Below are 16,972 nucleotides of genomic sequence, written 5' to 3' on the forward strand. Positions count from 1 at the left end.
GGTTTCGGAAACTGTTCCTATGTAGCTGCCATTTCGGCTCGTCTGGTGAATTAGCGTAAGCGGGTGTTTTGTAGTATCACAAGAGCCCAAATGGTGCAGATTCACAGCGATGTGTTATAGACGTAATTGGAACGCGTACGCTGTCATGTGATCTTTGTTTACTTCCGCCCGAACCTCGTCTACACGTGTAGTGAAAGGTGAGTCCTGGTATTTCTTCGAAGCTAGTTTTTTAGCATCTTTCTACAGTGTAAATAGAGAAAATATGTTCACAAAGACGAAACATAGCTAACCTAGCTATCTCATTACTTCACACCAGACGTTTTAAGTTGTCTGGGGAAATCCCAGGTGTTCCTAATAACATTAATAATGGCCTTGGTCTTTTCCAGCTCTCCTGTAATTAATTATACATTTCACACTTGTACTTGTTGAATCAAACGCCACCTGAGCGCTGTCTGTCCCTTTATAAAGCGCCTTTTGAGCCTAGGCGTCATTTCTTTCCTCGGAGTTGTTTGATAGTTCTTCAGGAAGTTGCTCATTTCTGTCGTGTAACGCTAGTTAGCGACATTTAGTCAAGTGGGAAATATCAGTGATACCAAGTCTTATTATAATTATTTGACCAATTATAAGTGGAAGAATATACCTAAGAGTATCCGGAAGTAGAAAACGGTACCTAACCTATCTGGATCCAAGTTGTTTAAGAAGTTGGTTACAAAGAGCGAGAATCAAAGTTTCACTGATATCCGATTACCAGTTAAATTCTAAATAGGAAATCCCCACTGTCCTGTGGTAGATAAATGCCATCTCATCTGATAGGTAATAAAACTTCTTGATTTGCTAACAGATAATATTTTATTGCTGTTTTTCCGCCATAAAATGTACATGCACTCCAAGGTCACGTCATCATTTACACCTTGTCAATACTGGGTTTGACCCCCCTTTCCCCTCAGAATTGCCTTAATTCCTAAAGGTATATATTCAACCATAGCCTGGGAACCTTTCTTGGAGATTTTGGTCCATGTTGACATAAAATCACACATTTGCTGCAGATATACCAGCTGCGCGTCCATTATTTGAATTCCCTGTTCCATCAGATCCCAAAGGTGCTCAGCTGGATTTAAACCTGGTGACTGTGGAAGCTATTTCAAATCACTGCCATGTTAAATAAACCACTTTGAACTTTGTGGTATAGTGTGTTATCCTGGAAACAGCCATCAGAACATTCACACACTGTGATCACAAAGAAATGGACATGATCAGCAACAATAATCGGTTAGGCTGTTGCATTTAAGCAGTTCTCTGCTAGTATTAAGAGGTCCAAAGTGTGCCATAAAAATAGCTCCTACACCTTTATACCACCATCAGTCTGAATGGTTGGTACAAGGCAGAATGGATCCATGCTGTTTATGGCAAATCTTGACCCCACCATCTGAATGTCTCAGCAGAAATCAAAACACATTAGACCAGGCAACATATTTCCAGTGTTTTGTTGTCCAATTTTGGTGAGCCCAAGCACATCATAGCCTCATTATAGTTCTGCTGCTTGGTTTGAACATCAGCAGGTTGTTTTGATTGTCTCTACATACACTGACTTGCTGATATGGTAATGGCTTAGTATTATATTATATTATATTATATTATATTATATTATATTATATTATATTATATTATGTTTTATTCCGGCACAGTTGAAGCATCGACAATTTCGTTGTACGTGTACAATGACAATAAAGGACTATTCTGTTCTATTATTGTTTGAATGCTGTGATGCATTCACACTATTGAGTTTTCTTTCAGCACACATTAAAAGCTTTGTAGTTTTATTCACTAATTTAACATAGAAGATGAGGAACATGGCTTGTAGGCACTGACTAATAATAAAACATCATCGTTTTTAATCAGCTTTATGTTCCTCGTGTGTTTCATCCTACTGTCAGTGTGTACCAAAGACTATGGCTGACACCACCGAGATTAATAAACCCTTCAGCCCAGAGGAGACCCGGAGGATTGTGCATCATTTGCAGCAGCCCGCAGTTTTCCTGAACATGACCTGCGACTGGCCTGTTCTCCACTGGACAGCAGAGCATCTGTCAAGCTGTCTTGGTGACAGACTCATCCGATTCCGACTTGGGAGAAAAGAGAAGACACAAGGTAAGTAATTCAATGTGTTGAATGAATTTATCTGTAATTACTCACCTGGATTAAACATTCACAATGAAATTTATGTGACCAAAAAGATAAATTCAGTTCCCACAAGCACTCCTATCGGGCTTAAGCTGTTTTATTAGATATTGCATATTTATTAAGCTATAATAAAAATATTTTTTAAAGTAATATCTTAAAGGAAAACTCAGCTGTTGCTGCGTCATTTTTTTCCTTTCTAATGATTTCAGATGCTGTAACTAAAATTCGGTTTTTGAACACAAAATGAAAGAAGACAAAATAAAAATACAAGACCTGTTAAAATACAAGATAGTGATGATCTATTTCTATTGAGCAATAACTGATCACAATAAACTGCGGTTTGTTTTAGTTCCTAGTATTGTGTGAGCTTATGGAAACTTGTATAGCATTTCAAACAATTTCCAATGAATGAAAATTTATATATTGACATAATCTAATGAAGGTTAGCCGGCTGTTTAACGATGTGATTTATAATGTCTCACAGATGAAAAACACACTGAGGGTCTTTGTTTTTGAGCATCTGCTGTATTTTGCCCTCAGTGTGGCTCTGAAACGGCTCCCGCAATGATTCTTTCTCTGATAAATGACAGAGAGTATGCCCTCTGATAAAAGCTGGCTAATTAGATTTCTAAATCATCTTTTTTTTAATAGCTGCAACAGCTTACAGGTTGGGCATTTCTCATCATGCATTCTAAATGTCATCACTCAACCACAGACACACCTCGTTTATGGAAAAAAAAAAAAGAAATAATAAATCATTACAACTGATTAATTTTTCCTTTGAGCACCAGCTCAAAGTGGGTTAAAAAAATCATGTCTGAAAAGTGCTGTGGTTCTGGTAAATGAAACAGTTCTCTTAACACACAGTCTTGTGAAAACAAGTTTAATTAAGACTCATGCAGTCCTGTGAAAAACTAAGTCCACTCCAAATTTAGTAGCTTGTATAACCACATTCAGCAGCAACGACCTAAAGTCATTGTTTTCTGTATGATTATTATTGTGGAGCAGTTTTATCCCACTCTTCTTTACATTTGACATTTGTTTATGCACAGCTCTCTTAAGGTCCCACCGCAGCATTTCAGTTGAGTTGAGGTCTGGACTTTGGACTATTACAGTATCTTGTTTTGTTTTTCAGCCTGGGATCATTGTCCTGCTGGATATATCAGCAGAGAAGAGGCTTTCTTCAAGAAAATCTTCCAAACAATCCATATTTGTTCCACGTGTTTCTAATTGTACTGAACTTTAACATTTAGCATGCTGACTGAGGAGTGTCTGAGATGTGACTCTTGTTTGTTTTTTTTTGTTTTTGTTTTTTTACCCATCAGGCGTAAAAGGCTGATTGGGGTGGTGACATGCAACTTTGTAAACACAATAACTCGAGACTGAGGGGACGTAGGATTTTCAAATTGATACCATAAATCCACCCACTAAAAATCTCTGACAACTTTGAATCTTGGTGGTCGAGTTTCTTTTTTTTTTCTGTATTTTTTTTTAATCTTTTGTTTGCGATAACCCGAGGAAACGTCACCTAGGATTTAAAAATTGATACAATAGGTGCAGGAGGATTACCGAGAGCTTGGGGATACCGCTGACAGCTGTCAGTATTTGGGCAGTTTTTGCAGTCTTACCTTGTGGGAAATTTGTCAGGACATTCACTCCTGGGAAGATTGCGGCATTGCGTTAACACACACCTGAATGTTCCAGACCAGCAGCCTGTCAAAAATCCTACTTTATGGAGGTGATTACACTCGATAATCATCAGATAAGCTGCTGTTCTGTGGCTACATATCTACTTAAACCAAAGTTGGTCACTGGTAGTTTAGATCAGCTGAACCGTTTCACTAAAACTGTACAAAACCTTTAACTAAGTATTGTCTTGTCTGTGTTTGTTGTTATTTTCTCAGCTCCGGCTCCTCTTTTTGAGACCCAGTGTTCCTACGTGGAGGCCAGTGTAGCTCAGTTTCTCAGCTGGACTCAGGGTCAGTCTGGAACAGACGTGGGGCCTTTTTCTGAATACTCCTACTCAGAGTATTGGGCTTATGCTGACTACAAATATATTGCCATGATGTTTCAAGATCAGCCTTTCATGTTTGAGGTAACCATCCTGCTGCATGCATGTTGACATGTAACATAAGTTAAACAGTCCAGCTGAAATCTGGTATCAGTGTTTGCACAAGTTTACAAGTTTACTGCTAATCTTAATGATATCTGAGATATTTAATTGCCATTGAAACTAAAGGGCAGTGACAAAGACTTTTGGTCAGGTTATTTTATCAGGTTAAATATCCAAGAAAGCAAGATAAAAGCTAATTAAACTTAACTAAAATTTGAGGATTTAGTGCTTGAACACATATTGCAGGGATCCATTTTTCACTATATTGATTGCACTCCAAAAAATTCCTTATTTTAAGTGTTGGAGTTTTTTAGTTAAATAATTTTTTCTAAGCATGTAGGCTGCTCAAATATTGAAAACACAACATTTGACCCCATGTATCTGGCTACCAGAACATTAAGAGAACCAGGAGTTGCTCCCAGGAAGTCACAGCATAATTTTTTTATTAGTCTGACTCAGAGCTTGCTTTCTAATTTATCCCAATGGTGGTGGATGGGCTGTGTGTTCAGACAAGCCACTTAGTGTGAAGTGGGCATGTAGGGACACACTACACACATTCACAAAAAGTCTTCTTCCTTACCTTCGGTCCATTCCTTCCATTCCTTCTCAAACAGTACAGACACACTGACCAAATGTTATGTGTTGAACAAGAGAAGCACATGTCGAAGATTGCACGACCAAATGTTTGACATCATATACAGTCTAAGCATTATGCGTTTTATTTACAATAATAATAAAGGTTTAATTTAAAATGTTTCATACTATAAGCTTCTTATGCCTTTTGTAAGAAACTGAAATTGACAAGCGATTCAAATAAGCGAGTCAAAATAACTTTTTCATTCTATTCTTATATTGTTTTGACATTTTCAATTAAAATGTCAAGCTTTTGTGATGGCAGCTTTATACTAGCTGTTCTCATCATCTGGCCGGTAAAGACATAAAAGTGCCATCCTTTCTTGAGCCACTGCTGCAAATTTATTTCATTTTTATCTCTGTGATAAATTTTTATTGGGCATCCACCTCCAATTATTACCTCCTGACATTCATGCCTTTGAGACAGACAGACATGGGCTTTTTGCAGGATAAATGGTGCTGGCAAAAAGGCTGCCTGAAGGCTCGATTGACCAGACTGTCAAAGCTTACAGCTGCCTGCATGTGTGGTAATGACTTCATTATTCAGGATGCCGGTGTGATTGCTACACCTTTGTGTCCTGACGGCACATGATTGACAGACTAGTTTTCCTTGAAAGATGACAAATGCTGTTGCTTGGTTTCTCTACTCGGGGACCTCAGTTGGTCACTTGTAATAGGCCCTGTCATTGTAGCTGATGAGGCTGGGTTACATCTGTGAGCCTATAGAAGAGTGGTGACAGTTCTCGTTTCCATGTCACGTTATTAAAGAAGGCACCAAAACCATAATCTGAAAATCGTAAACAGTCGTTTATACACATGGCATTTTGGATTGATACATGGCATTCTAATGTGTGTGTGTGTTGCAGCATGTAAAATGGTCCGAGTTTGGCTTTGAGGGGCGTAATGGGAGAGAGAGCACCTTATGGATTGGCACAGAGGGAGCCAACACGCCATGCCACCTGGACTCGTACGGCTGTAACCTTGTACTGCAGGTGCAAGGACGGTAAGATGAATCGCTACCTGTGTTGATGCTTCATGTGCTCCTCAGAAACCAGACGATAAGATAAATGCAAACATACATACGACATGAGACTGGAAAAACAAAACTGGGTTATATGAAGTGGTTTAAATGGTACTTGAATGCTTTTCTTTTGATGTCATGATAGCCTGAAGTGCCTTGTTATCAGCTAACAGGATCAAGCTGCGTTCATAAACCCCATGATCGTTATGTGCACAGAGACCTGCTCATTACTGCTAAGTAAAGCAGGCATCAACAGCACTAAATGGCTGAGTGGTCCCAGGAATTGTTTATTGACAGGAATTGGCAGAGGTGAACAAATCTTTCAGTCAGAGTGGCCGTGCCTCCAACGTCCCATACAGACAAAAAAAAACAAGCGTTTTGGTTTTTTGGGTTTTTGCGTCGGGTTTTTCAGCTGCTAGGTTACATATTTACATAACTGTGGTTATGTACATACATATTTGTGTTCCAGTGCTTACAACTCTCAAGATTGATATATTCTAATAATAATTCTTCAATTTTAATAACACATTTTACACGGATGCAGTGAAACTTGATCGAGTTCTCCGCAAAGAGTGCAGTTTTTTAGTCTAATTGATGAAAGTCCCCTTTTTTTGTGTTTAAAAATCCTACATTTAAAAATGTGGATCTATTTTCTAATGGGCCTGTCTGAAATGAAACTCCTGTTTGTCATTGTTTCATTGTCTCTTACGTTTGACAGCGTTGCTTCAACTTGCATCCAAGGTTTTGATTATGTTGCAAAACAGAACAGGTTGGGTAAAACTAGGGTGTAAGTATGAGTAACTGTGAGTCATGCAAATAGTTTGGTATTCTGTACTGTGATGCTAGCCCAAAAAGTGTTGCAATGCGAGATGGACACACTGTCTGGGTCTATAGTCGAGTTTAACACCAGTCAAACATTTATTTTATCGACACATTTCTCGTTACAAAGAGACGAGCACGTTCATTTTCTAATTGGGTGACAGAAAAAGTTTGCAGTGAGAAGCACTCACTGTCAGGTGTGAAATAAAAAGTGACACTGTCCTGTCATACCTGTGCACTTAATGGGGAGAAGCTGCAGCTGAGCGGTGAGAAGTTTCAGGATTTCATAAAACCACGTCTGTGTTTCACCCCTCTGGTGGTTGTGGAAGTTTTCTGCCTGTTAAGCACTTAGGTCTTCTGCAACACTGGAGGTGCAGAGTACTATAAATGCTGACACGGAGTGCGAGTTGTCCTCTGCCCTCTGAAAAAGAGTTGATTTGTCACACAGCTTGCTAGAGAGGGTGGGAATGAAGACAGAGGGTGAGACGCTTTATGGGGTTCTGTGAGTCACGAAATATAAGGGAGCAGGTCTTCCTTATCTCGCTGCACTGTTCTTCCAGAGAGCAACGGTTATATCTCACCACTTGTAATTGAGTCTTGAGTTCTTTTATTTGGTATTGATCTCTAATGGAATGAAATCCAGCTCGAGCGGTCCTTTGACACCGCTGATCTTTCAAAAATAAAATAGTGTTGATTGATTTCATGACATTTGTGTGAATGGTGGGTCATAGTACCGGAAAACAATCATGGGAGTGGAGTACTTTAAAAAAATGAATGTAGTTTAATGTTCATGTTAGAGAAAATAGAGTTGTTTCACAGCGATGGATTTGTAGCTGGTCGTGTCAGCTTTTGTTGTCTCCCAGAATAAGACGGGTTTTAAAGCTCTCTTTAATTAACAGATATTGGATGTCTGGATCTTTACAGCAATATCGTTTTATTTTTTTATTATTGTTCACTGTAGCGCAAAGTAAACGATATGAAGTATTTCTTCCTCTTTTAATGATTAGCATTTTTTGTGCTAAATTTACAGTATATCAATGTTAATATCTGTTAGCACTTTTTAATATTGATGCTTTTTTATCAGTGTTTTATTTGCAAGCTCAATTTACAGCTTAAAAGGTCATCGATTAACACCGCATGAGTCACCAGACAAAAGAGTTAATTTCTAGCATTAATCTTTTAATCTAAAGTCATATTTAGCTTTTCTGTTGATGTGTCCTATATGCAGGAAGCGCTGGCACCTCTTTCCCCCGGAGGATACAGCTAAGCTTTACCCAACTAGAATCCCCTACGAAGAGTCAAGTGTCTTCAGCCAGGTGGCTGTTCTTCATCCTGACCTGAGGAGATTCCCTGCCTTCCACGGTGCCAGTGAACACATCGTCACTCTACAGCCAGGACAGGTCAGGAATTCTGATGACATCATGTCTACAGAGATCTCAGACCAATATTTTTCTATATTTTCTTTTTTTGTAAAGTAATCAATAAAGTAAATGAGCAATAATCATCAGTGTTAGCCCTGAGAGAACATTCCAGATGCTTATAAACAAAATTCATAAGAAATTAATAAGAAGAATAAAAAAGTACTGTTTAGCCCTAGTCTCTATAATTTATACCTGACGGTGAGCTGACACCTCTTTGTTTGGATTAAATCAGTTGCATTTTCTTCAGACTATAGAAAAACCACAGTGATTTAGTAAAGCCTGAAGTTATGCAATGCTGTGGCTTTACATTTATATGATGAAGTGCTCGTGACACAGAAGCAGTAACCATAAAATATAACTTTATTGGTCCTTAAGCAGTGAACATGTGAAAGTAGACTGAACAGTGAGATTTATTTGTCTTGGTGTCCTTCATAAAAGCTTGAAGCTAGGCGACAGTCGTGACTTGTGTCCCAATTAAAGTCAGGCATCTACAGTTACACTGGATCACCTTCAACAGACTGTTGTTCCTATAGTGATGAAAGCGAAGGTTAAGCAGCGCTATCGCTCTTGATCTAACTGGGTCAAGTTCAGGCCTGATAAATCAGTCAGGTTTATGCCATGTGCTCAGCCAAAGATACGACCGAGGTTTTGTGGAATCCAGATTTGGTTTTCATGATGGTAATTTTAACACTTGTCCTCCTTTGATTATAAATAATTGTGAAGGTGCTCCTGCATGAAGGTCATCCTTTTTCACCTTGTTTCAGAAAAAGAAACGGTCACTATGGACACAGAGCAATTATCCAGTTGTCTGCTTTCACTATCTGTTTGTTCTGAAGCTCACACAGCTTATTAAATACCCTCCTACAAAAAAACAAGCTGTCGGCTAACCAACAGTCGGTTAGTTGTGATTTGATTTATAGGTCAGGGTCAGAGCTCACCCTTGTGTTTTATTGTTTAATAGTGAAATAAATTGCAACCGTGCGGCACGGTGGCGTGGTGGATAACACTGTTGCTTCGTGACAAGAAAGTCCTGAGGTCAACTCCACCACGTTTCTGTGTGGAGTTTGCATGTTCTCCCCATGTTTGCGTGGTCTTGGTACTCTGGCTTCCTCCCACAGTCCAAAGACAGTTTTAATAGATTCTAAATTGCCCACTGTGTTAGCCCTGCGATGGACGGACGACCTGTCCAGGGTGTACCCCGCCTCTCGCCCTATGACAGCTGGGAAACTTTAATAACCTTGACCTCTTCCAGTCAGTGTTGCAGCAAGCTTTGGCCTGACCTTTTATATACAGCTGACAGCTCTGAGTTTATGTTTATGCTTCAAAGAAAACCTAGAAATGCTTCAACTGTTGAGACAGAATGAATACTTTGAGTATCTACCACAGTCTCCTCAAAGATGGCCCCACCTCTGCAAATCAGATTAAAAGACGGCTCATTTCTCTTCTCCTGTCAGGCAGCAGGCCACAGACGAATCAAGACTGCTGTGGAGGCCGGGGAATCAATAAGCATTCTTTCTTTTTCTTTAACACACCCATTGTATGAATGGATGAACGATTAACAGCAGAGGGGGGAAGGTTTATGCTGCCATCTAGCGGATATGTGCAGCCGTGTATTTCCTAGTATTTAGGAAGATGAAAGAAAAAGAGTGGGAGCTGTCATTGACCTTGCCATTACTGATACGTTTGTGAAGACTTTATCTTCTTTGCACAGGTTCTCTATGTCCCCAGGCACTGGTGGCATTATGTAGAGTCAGTGGATCCTATCACCGTCAGTGTCAACTCCTGGATTGAGCTGGTAAGCAGCATCATGTCTCTTTCATCCTGAGCTCACCAAAAACGCCCCAAAATGACACAATATCATATATATTTCAAACATTTCAGAGTAGATGGCAAGTTATTATCCCGAACATGTTGATTCATGTTGTATTAAGTCCTCTGAGATTAAGGCTCCTCTCATTCTTGAGTAATGAACAGGACCAGCAGTAAAGTGTTTCCTGTCATTATGATGAGTGTATGTATATGAAGGGGCATGAAAAAAGGCTCCCTGGTGCAAGACAAATGTTTATTCGGAGGTTTGCCCCACTCTAGTTGTTTTCTGCCAAGGTCACAGACACCACAAACTATTTCTTCTTATCATTGATTTGATGGTAACCATCTTGATCATGTGTGTTCTTTCTCGGCTCTCTGCTTCTACACAGGAAGTGGATGACGTCGCCAGAGTTGGTGAGGCTGTGACTAAGACGGTTGTCTGCGCCATTAAAAGTGCTCGAAGTGATGACAACACTGACAGCTGGCTCAACCCCACTGAGGTAACGAATAATTACTCTTTGATATCAATTACTGTGTCAGTTTAAAAGCCGCCTTCTTACACCTACTTCTTGCTTGTGTCTGTCAGGATCATATTCTGATCTAGTGCAAAGAAATGCAGGTTTTTGTTGCTTTTTCACAAAATGAAAATGAAACGCTTCACTGCTTCATTCACTGTTCTTTGTTGCTGTGTAGGGAATTATTTAGAGAGCGATACTGTGTGTCAAAGGGCAAAATAGGAATCCAAATTTGGGTGCGCCTCAGTGGGTCCCTTTTATCCGCGATGATTTTATAGCTGTTGACCTTCAATTGAACTACAGGCAGATGATGATAAAACCTGAGCCTTTGTCTTCCACAGTGAGATGTTCTCTTATCTCTCTTTAGCTTTGGGGGGTGGGGGGTTTGCTGACCTGCTTTGTTTCCAATTGCCCCCTTAGAAGGAAGGGTCACTGCAAATCAATATAGAATCACTCTCAGTAATGATCTTCATCCTGTGATAAAATGCTATCATTCTGAGGGCACTAGTTTCTTCCAGGATGACACTGCATGCAGTTAAAGGGAACAAAAGCCGGATTAATAGTTTGAATATGAAATTTGATTAGAATTAAATGATAACCAGGCTGATTCAACACATCTCAACCTAGTTGAAAGCCAATGAGATTGTTTGGAATAGCACCCTCCATCAAATAACCAGATGACAGAATATCTACCTTACAGCCTTCGAGTAGAGTCTCACATACTTGCCTTGAAGTTCTTATTAAGGCATTTCATGGCTTTATTTAATTTTCCACTCATCCATATATGTGTCCATCTTCTTCCGCTTATCTGGGGCCGGGTCACGGGGGCAGCAGCCTAAGTAGAAAAGCCCAGACCTCGCTCTCCACAACCACCTCCTCCAGCTTGTCCGGGGGACCACCAAGGCGTTCCCAGACCACCCAAGAGATATAATTTCTCCAGTGTGTCCTGGGTCTGCCCCGGGGACTTCTCCCGGTGGGACATGCCCAGAACACCTCACCCAGGAGGCATCCTTGTCAGATACCTGAACCACCTCAACTGACTCCTTTCGATGTGGAGGAGCAGCGGCTCTACTCTGAGCCCCTCCCGGGTGGCTGAACTTCTCACCCCATCTCTAAGGGAGAGGCCAGCCACCCTTCGAAACTCACCTCTGCTGCTTGTATTCGCGATGTCGTTCTTTCGGTCACAACCCACAGCTCGTGACCATAGGTGAGGGTAGGGGCGTAGAAAAACCGATAAATTGAGAGTTTAGCTTTTATACTCAGCCCTCTCTTCACCCCAACACTCTGATGCAGCCGCAGGACCAATGCGTCTGTCGATCTCCCACTCCCTTGTCCCGTCACTTGTGAACAAGACCCCGGAGTACTTTAACTCCCCCACTTGGGGCAAGAACTCGTCCCTGACCCGGAGTGGGCACTCCACCCTTTTCTGGCTGAGAACCATGGCCTCAGATTTGGAGGTGCTGATTCTCATTCCCACCGCTTCACACAGATGATCTGATGATAATCAGCCGTGGCAAATAGAAAGTACAGCCTCTGTCAGTTTTAAGGTTTTATGTATGAGAAAATAATAAAAATCATCTGCTTCTTAACAAGGCTTAGATAAATAAAATGACATATTACACTGTTTTTAACCAAAACTAAGCCAAAAAACTAAGGACACCATTACTGCTTCTATTGGAAGTAGCAGCCAGGTACTGCTAATCAAATGCACTGGATTAACTGATCATCATTTTGGAAGTTTGCTGGTCTGAGGTGTTAGGTGTGTATTAACACAATGCCGAGGATGAATGACAGGATCTGAGAGTGAGATGAGACGTAACTGTTGACTGACTTTCCATCAGTCCGGGAAGGACTATAAGGTAATTTCCACACACTGTGAAGTCCACTCTGCACTGACATATTATCTACAAGTAGAAAACATTTAAGACAGCTGCCAGTCTGTCCAGGAGTGGACGTCCCAGCAAATTCACCCGAAGGTCATATTGTGCAATTCTCAGAAACAGCAATAAGCCCAGGAGCTCCATCTCAGACTACACGGGCCTCAGTTAGCAAGTTAAATGTTAAAGTTCCTGACGGTACGGCTTTTTTGAGAGTGTTGCCAGAAGGAAGACTCTTCTCTCCATCTGCAAAAGAAAAGAATCACGATCGAGTCAAAGTCCAGACCTCAACCCAATTGAAATGCTGCGGTGGGACCTTTAGAGAGCTATGCATAGAAAAAAATGCCCACAGTCCTCAATAAACTGGAGCAACATTGTAAAGAGGAGTGGGCCAAGATTCCTCAAATTCCTCCATTTTTCTGTTTTGACTTGAGAGAGAGACCAAAAAAGTCATACAGAAAATGATTACTTCAAACTATTGCTGCTAAAAGTGGGTGTAGAAGCTACTGCATCCTGGAGTGTTCTCAGTATTTTATGCACTGCTTTTGCATAGTTTTTGCATAAATTTGTATAATGACACACTGTTGTGTATTGCTGTTCATCTGAGGTTGTATTTACCTAATTTTATGATCTGATAATAACTAGTTAATGTTTTATTATGCCCTGATATGTAAGACCATAGAATTAGGTGTACTTTGTTTTTACCATGACTGTATCCTGGCCAGTGTTGTGATAATGACGTTGTCAGAACCTGTAGAGAGTCAAGCATATAGTGAAGCTATAGCTGCGCACAAAACCTCCTGGAAAATCAAAGATTTTCATTTTTGAATTCAGACGGAGGCAGGTTAGCTGTTTCCCAGGGTTCAATCCTCTGCTAAGCTAAGCTTTTGCTGGCTTATAGCTTTATGTGGTACAGACGTGAGAGGGATGCCAGACTTCTCAAACAAAGGACATTTACACTTTGTCTCAGAACATTTATTGAATAGCAAATGATTACAGATGAAGTTCTTCTAGTCCTTCATTAAGTAATGAAAGCACCCTGGAGACCGTGTGTTTATCTTTGGTGAAGTACGAGAAGTCCTTCTTTGTATTGCATTAGTGATTTGAAGTGTAAGTGACTTCTGCATGAGTGTATCCAGGCCTCCACGAACTTGCTGAGACACTGGTTTGACTTTGTTAGATTACTAACCACTTGTCCCCCCCACACTTTCTTATTTCTCTGCTTATCAGTAGGTTCAGCCAGGCAGCTTGTCCCACTTACAGACTATATTTATGTCACTTACTGTGTGTCATTTTCTATGCAGATACAGTATGAGCTGCAGTGTCATAATGTAAGGAGAGAGCTGAAAGCCTCAGTTGCATAAGTTCATAGGCATTGAACTTAAACCCCTGTTAAAGTAGCTTCTCAGAGCTGCTATGAAATGATTTATTGTGATATTCTAAAAGTCTTTTTTTTTCACAGTTGTCCTTTTAGAGACGGCTATAAAAGTTGTAATAATAGTTGTGAAGGACGTCTCTACTTTAAACACATAAGGTAGTTATGCTTACATAACTTCAGGACCAATTACACAGTATTTTTAGTCTAGTTCAACTGTTTGCACACCCAGTTAGTTTCATATCGTTATCAAAATAGACTATGATAACATTCTCCCTGATGACCTTTCATGGACTTTGAAACTGACTTTGAAGGATTAAAAACAAACAGCGGGGTAGCAGTGATCTGTACGGGGATAATTACGATGCTGTGATGGATTGATTCTGAGTACTTGTGCTTGAAGTCAGGTAGAGCAGTTCAGCTGAAGTCTTTCTTGTGGCAACAAAAGTAGAGCTTCAGGTAACCTTTTTTAAAAAGCGTTTTTTGCATATTGATTAGCCAAGAAAGGATATAGCCCACCTACAAGGAGAGTCACAGATGCCTTCACTGAGCCAGTTTAAACCTATATTTCCATTTTCCAGAAATGGTGGAACAAAACTGTATTATATATTAATGTGCACAAATTTAGACTAAAAAAAGGAAGACCTAGGTGAAGAAATGCCTCTTGTGTGGGAAAAGTCATGGTTCTTTGAGGAGCTCCCACCACATTTGTGTTGCATCTGATTTCCAGGAAAGGGGGTTAATTGCCTGTTAATGTTCTTTTAATGCTTTAGGCCAGGTAGAATTCCTGGAGGCAGGTTTAGTGAAAATTATACAGATTCTTCTTCATAAGGCTTTAAATGATAAATGCTAATTCCTTTGTAGATATGGAGATTACAGTGGATGTAGTGGGCCATGGGGTTCCAGTCAGTTGCTGCCATTTAGTTGGTCTAATCTTGCAGAAATGGCTTTGGTGTGAGCTGTAATGCATGTGGTTCGATTGCCAGGCCTCCTTGGCCTCACACTTCCCTGACCCTTTGTCTTGAAGGAGAGCTGATGTGTGGCACTCTGCCTGATTGATCAAAGGCATCCTGGAGTCAGTTGTCTCCTCTTTGTTTGTGTTGGTTGCATGTCCAGTGTGGCTGGTTTGTTCCTACAGAAGTAAAGAAGTAGAAGTGCACTCTGAGAAATGTAGTGGGAAGACTGCTCTCCAGGTTCTGCCTGGTAGATTTTGTATAATCTTGCTGAGTTGCAAACAAACGACACCGAAAAACAACACAATTACTTCCCAGCACATTAATAAAAATCTATGTACAAAGGTTTCCCCAAAATGTATAAGCAAATTAACCGCCTCTGCAAGATGGGCTTTTTCTGGAAATATACAACGTATTAAACATATTAAACAAACTCTAAAGCCTCTGTGAGTTGAATATTAATTTGAGTACAGCTTCTTGTAAATGATTCTAATGGCAGTTCTTGTTTGGAGAACCTTGTAAGCATTAAAGGGATTTATAATGCACTTTTATTAGACCATCTAAGTGTCATTCCAGGCATGCATTGATTTTATTTTTTTTTCTTTATTGCTTTGCCTGAATCTGTTTAGCAGATTGCGCTCAATTAAAATTCAGGCTGTTCATTTTGTAATCTTAAAGGCTGTACACACTGTTTATCTCTTGGCAGCTGTCTCCAGCTTTCTCTCCATTTTTGTTTTGTTTTTATAGGAAGAAGTAACATCCCATAATGAAAATATGCAGTATCTGAACCTGGCGGCGAGAGCTTGGGCTCAGAAACAAAGGAGTTCCTGCCACAGCAAACTGAGCCCAGAGTTGCGAGACACCTGTCGAGTCAAGCGGGACTCGGGTGGGCAAATCAAGAAAAATAGTGATCGGGTTAGGAATTGTGCACCCTTCAGTATTCCCTACGGACCACATCTCATCTCTGTACGCTGTCAGCAAGAACTGAGGAGGACGACCCCCGAAGATGTAGAGGTCAACTCTTCCAGCAACGGTGCAGTCAGATCTCAAGAGGACTGCGCTGTCAGCTCCGATCCAGCACAGACAACCAAGTTTGCAGCTGCTGTCAGACTCGATCAGAGAACACATGGATGTAACGCTGGTTCAACTCGGTGTAGAGAATGTGACTGTGCAGATGGGACATCAAAGAACCTGTCAGAGGATTATAAGGCATCAACGCATACAACAATAACCACTAACGACTTGTTAGACTGCCTGGTGCATCCAGACATCATCACCCGTGTCACTGAGCTGCTTCTAGAAAAGCATACAGGAAGTGACACGACCACCTGATCATCCTAGTTTTGATATTCACTTATCAGATGCAACATGAACATGGGGTTTGTGAGCCACGATTATTTATTAAGTTTTTTTTACCCAGAAATTGGCCCTCCAAGCTACGAGTCATGTTTTGGCATCATTAAGTAAGAGGCCCGACTTTTATTTCTTCTCTCATTTGTCACTCTTGACCTTCTTGACGTGAACCACAGATGCAGGAAATCACAGCCAAAAGTCATTCTAGTGCTGCAAGTGACAGTCTAACATATCCTTGTTTTGTTTTCCTGCACATGCTGATCCTTTTTGGTTCTTCCAAACTAGGAAAAATGGCCACTGGAATCAATTTAGTATGTTAAACAATCAAATAATTCAAGATAATATTCCAGGGATACAAACATTGTGCAGAAAACAATGTTTCACAATGTCAGTTAGTAAGGGGGGAATCATCATTGAGCAGCCACAAAGGACTCCTTGTAATAGTTTTGTGATTGATGAAAGCTGTGTAAGAAGTGATAAATGAAATGTTTGAATAGTCTGCTGTATGTGTGCGGATAATAAATGTAATATACCCACTTTGCCTAATTGAATTCCCTGTACTTGGTTTGTCCTACGTGGGGACATTTTACACATCTAAACTTGGTCAAAGAGTTTTTGTCAAAATTGTTGCAGTTATGATAAACGGGAGTAAACGATTGACAAGAATACAAGTTTTAATCTGCATTAAAACTTCAAACATCACAAAACAAGTTTATTTACAGAACTTTAGAGGAAAAATCAAAGTTATACTTTTCCCTGAATAAAAAACATCACATATTGTCAAAAAACAAACCACAGGCAAAAAACATCAGTTTCTGCAGGTTTGAAAAAATCACACATACAGCACTTTGCATCATACTTCTTTTTGTTTTTTAACAGCACACTTGTTGATTTGCAAAGAT

The 16,972-nt window shown here is 40.2% G+C and overlaps 1 protein-coding gene across 1 annotated transcript; it reads left to right on the forward strand.

Moving 5' to 3' along the window:
- The first annotated feature begins 48 nt into the window (after nt 1–48).
- Nucleotides 49–16,849, forward strand: hspbap1 (hspb associated protein 1). The gene is made up of 8 exons (XM_005940085.2): nt 49–197; nt 1,935–2,148; nt 4,086–4,276; nt 5,794–5,930; nt 7,996–8,167; nt 9,900–9,983; nt 10,387–10,497; nt 15,465–16,849. Exons 2-8 carry the CDS (start codon nt 1,950–1,952, stop codon nt 16,047–16,049), a joined length of 1,479 nt encoding a protein of 492 aa, XP_005940147.1. The 5' UTR covers nt 49–197; nt 1,935–1,949; the 3' UTR covers nt 16,050–16,849.
- Nucleotides 16,850–16,972: the final 123 nt, after the last annotated feature.

This window comes from Haplochromis burtoni, unplaced genomic scaffold (genome assembly GCF_018398535.1).
Source record: "Haplochromis burtoni strain Fernald_Lab_line unplaced genomic scaffold, NCSU_Asbu1 Contig_275, whole genome shotgun sequence".
In the NCBI taxonomy this organism is placed as follows: domain Eukaryota; kingdom Metazoa; phylum Chordata; class Actinopteri; order Cichliformes; family Cichlidae; genus Haplochromis; species Haplochromis burtoni.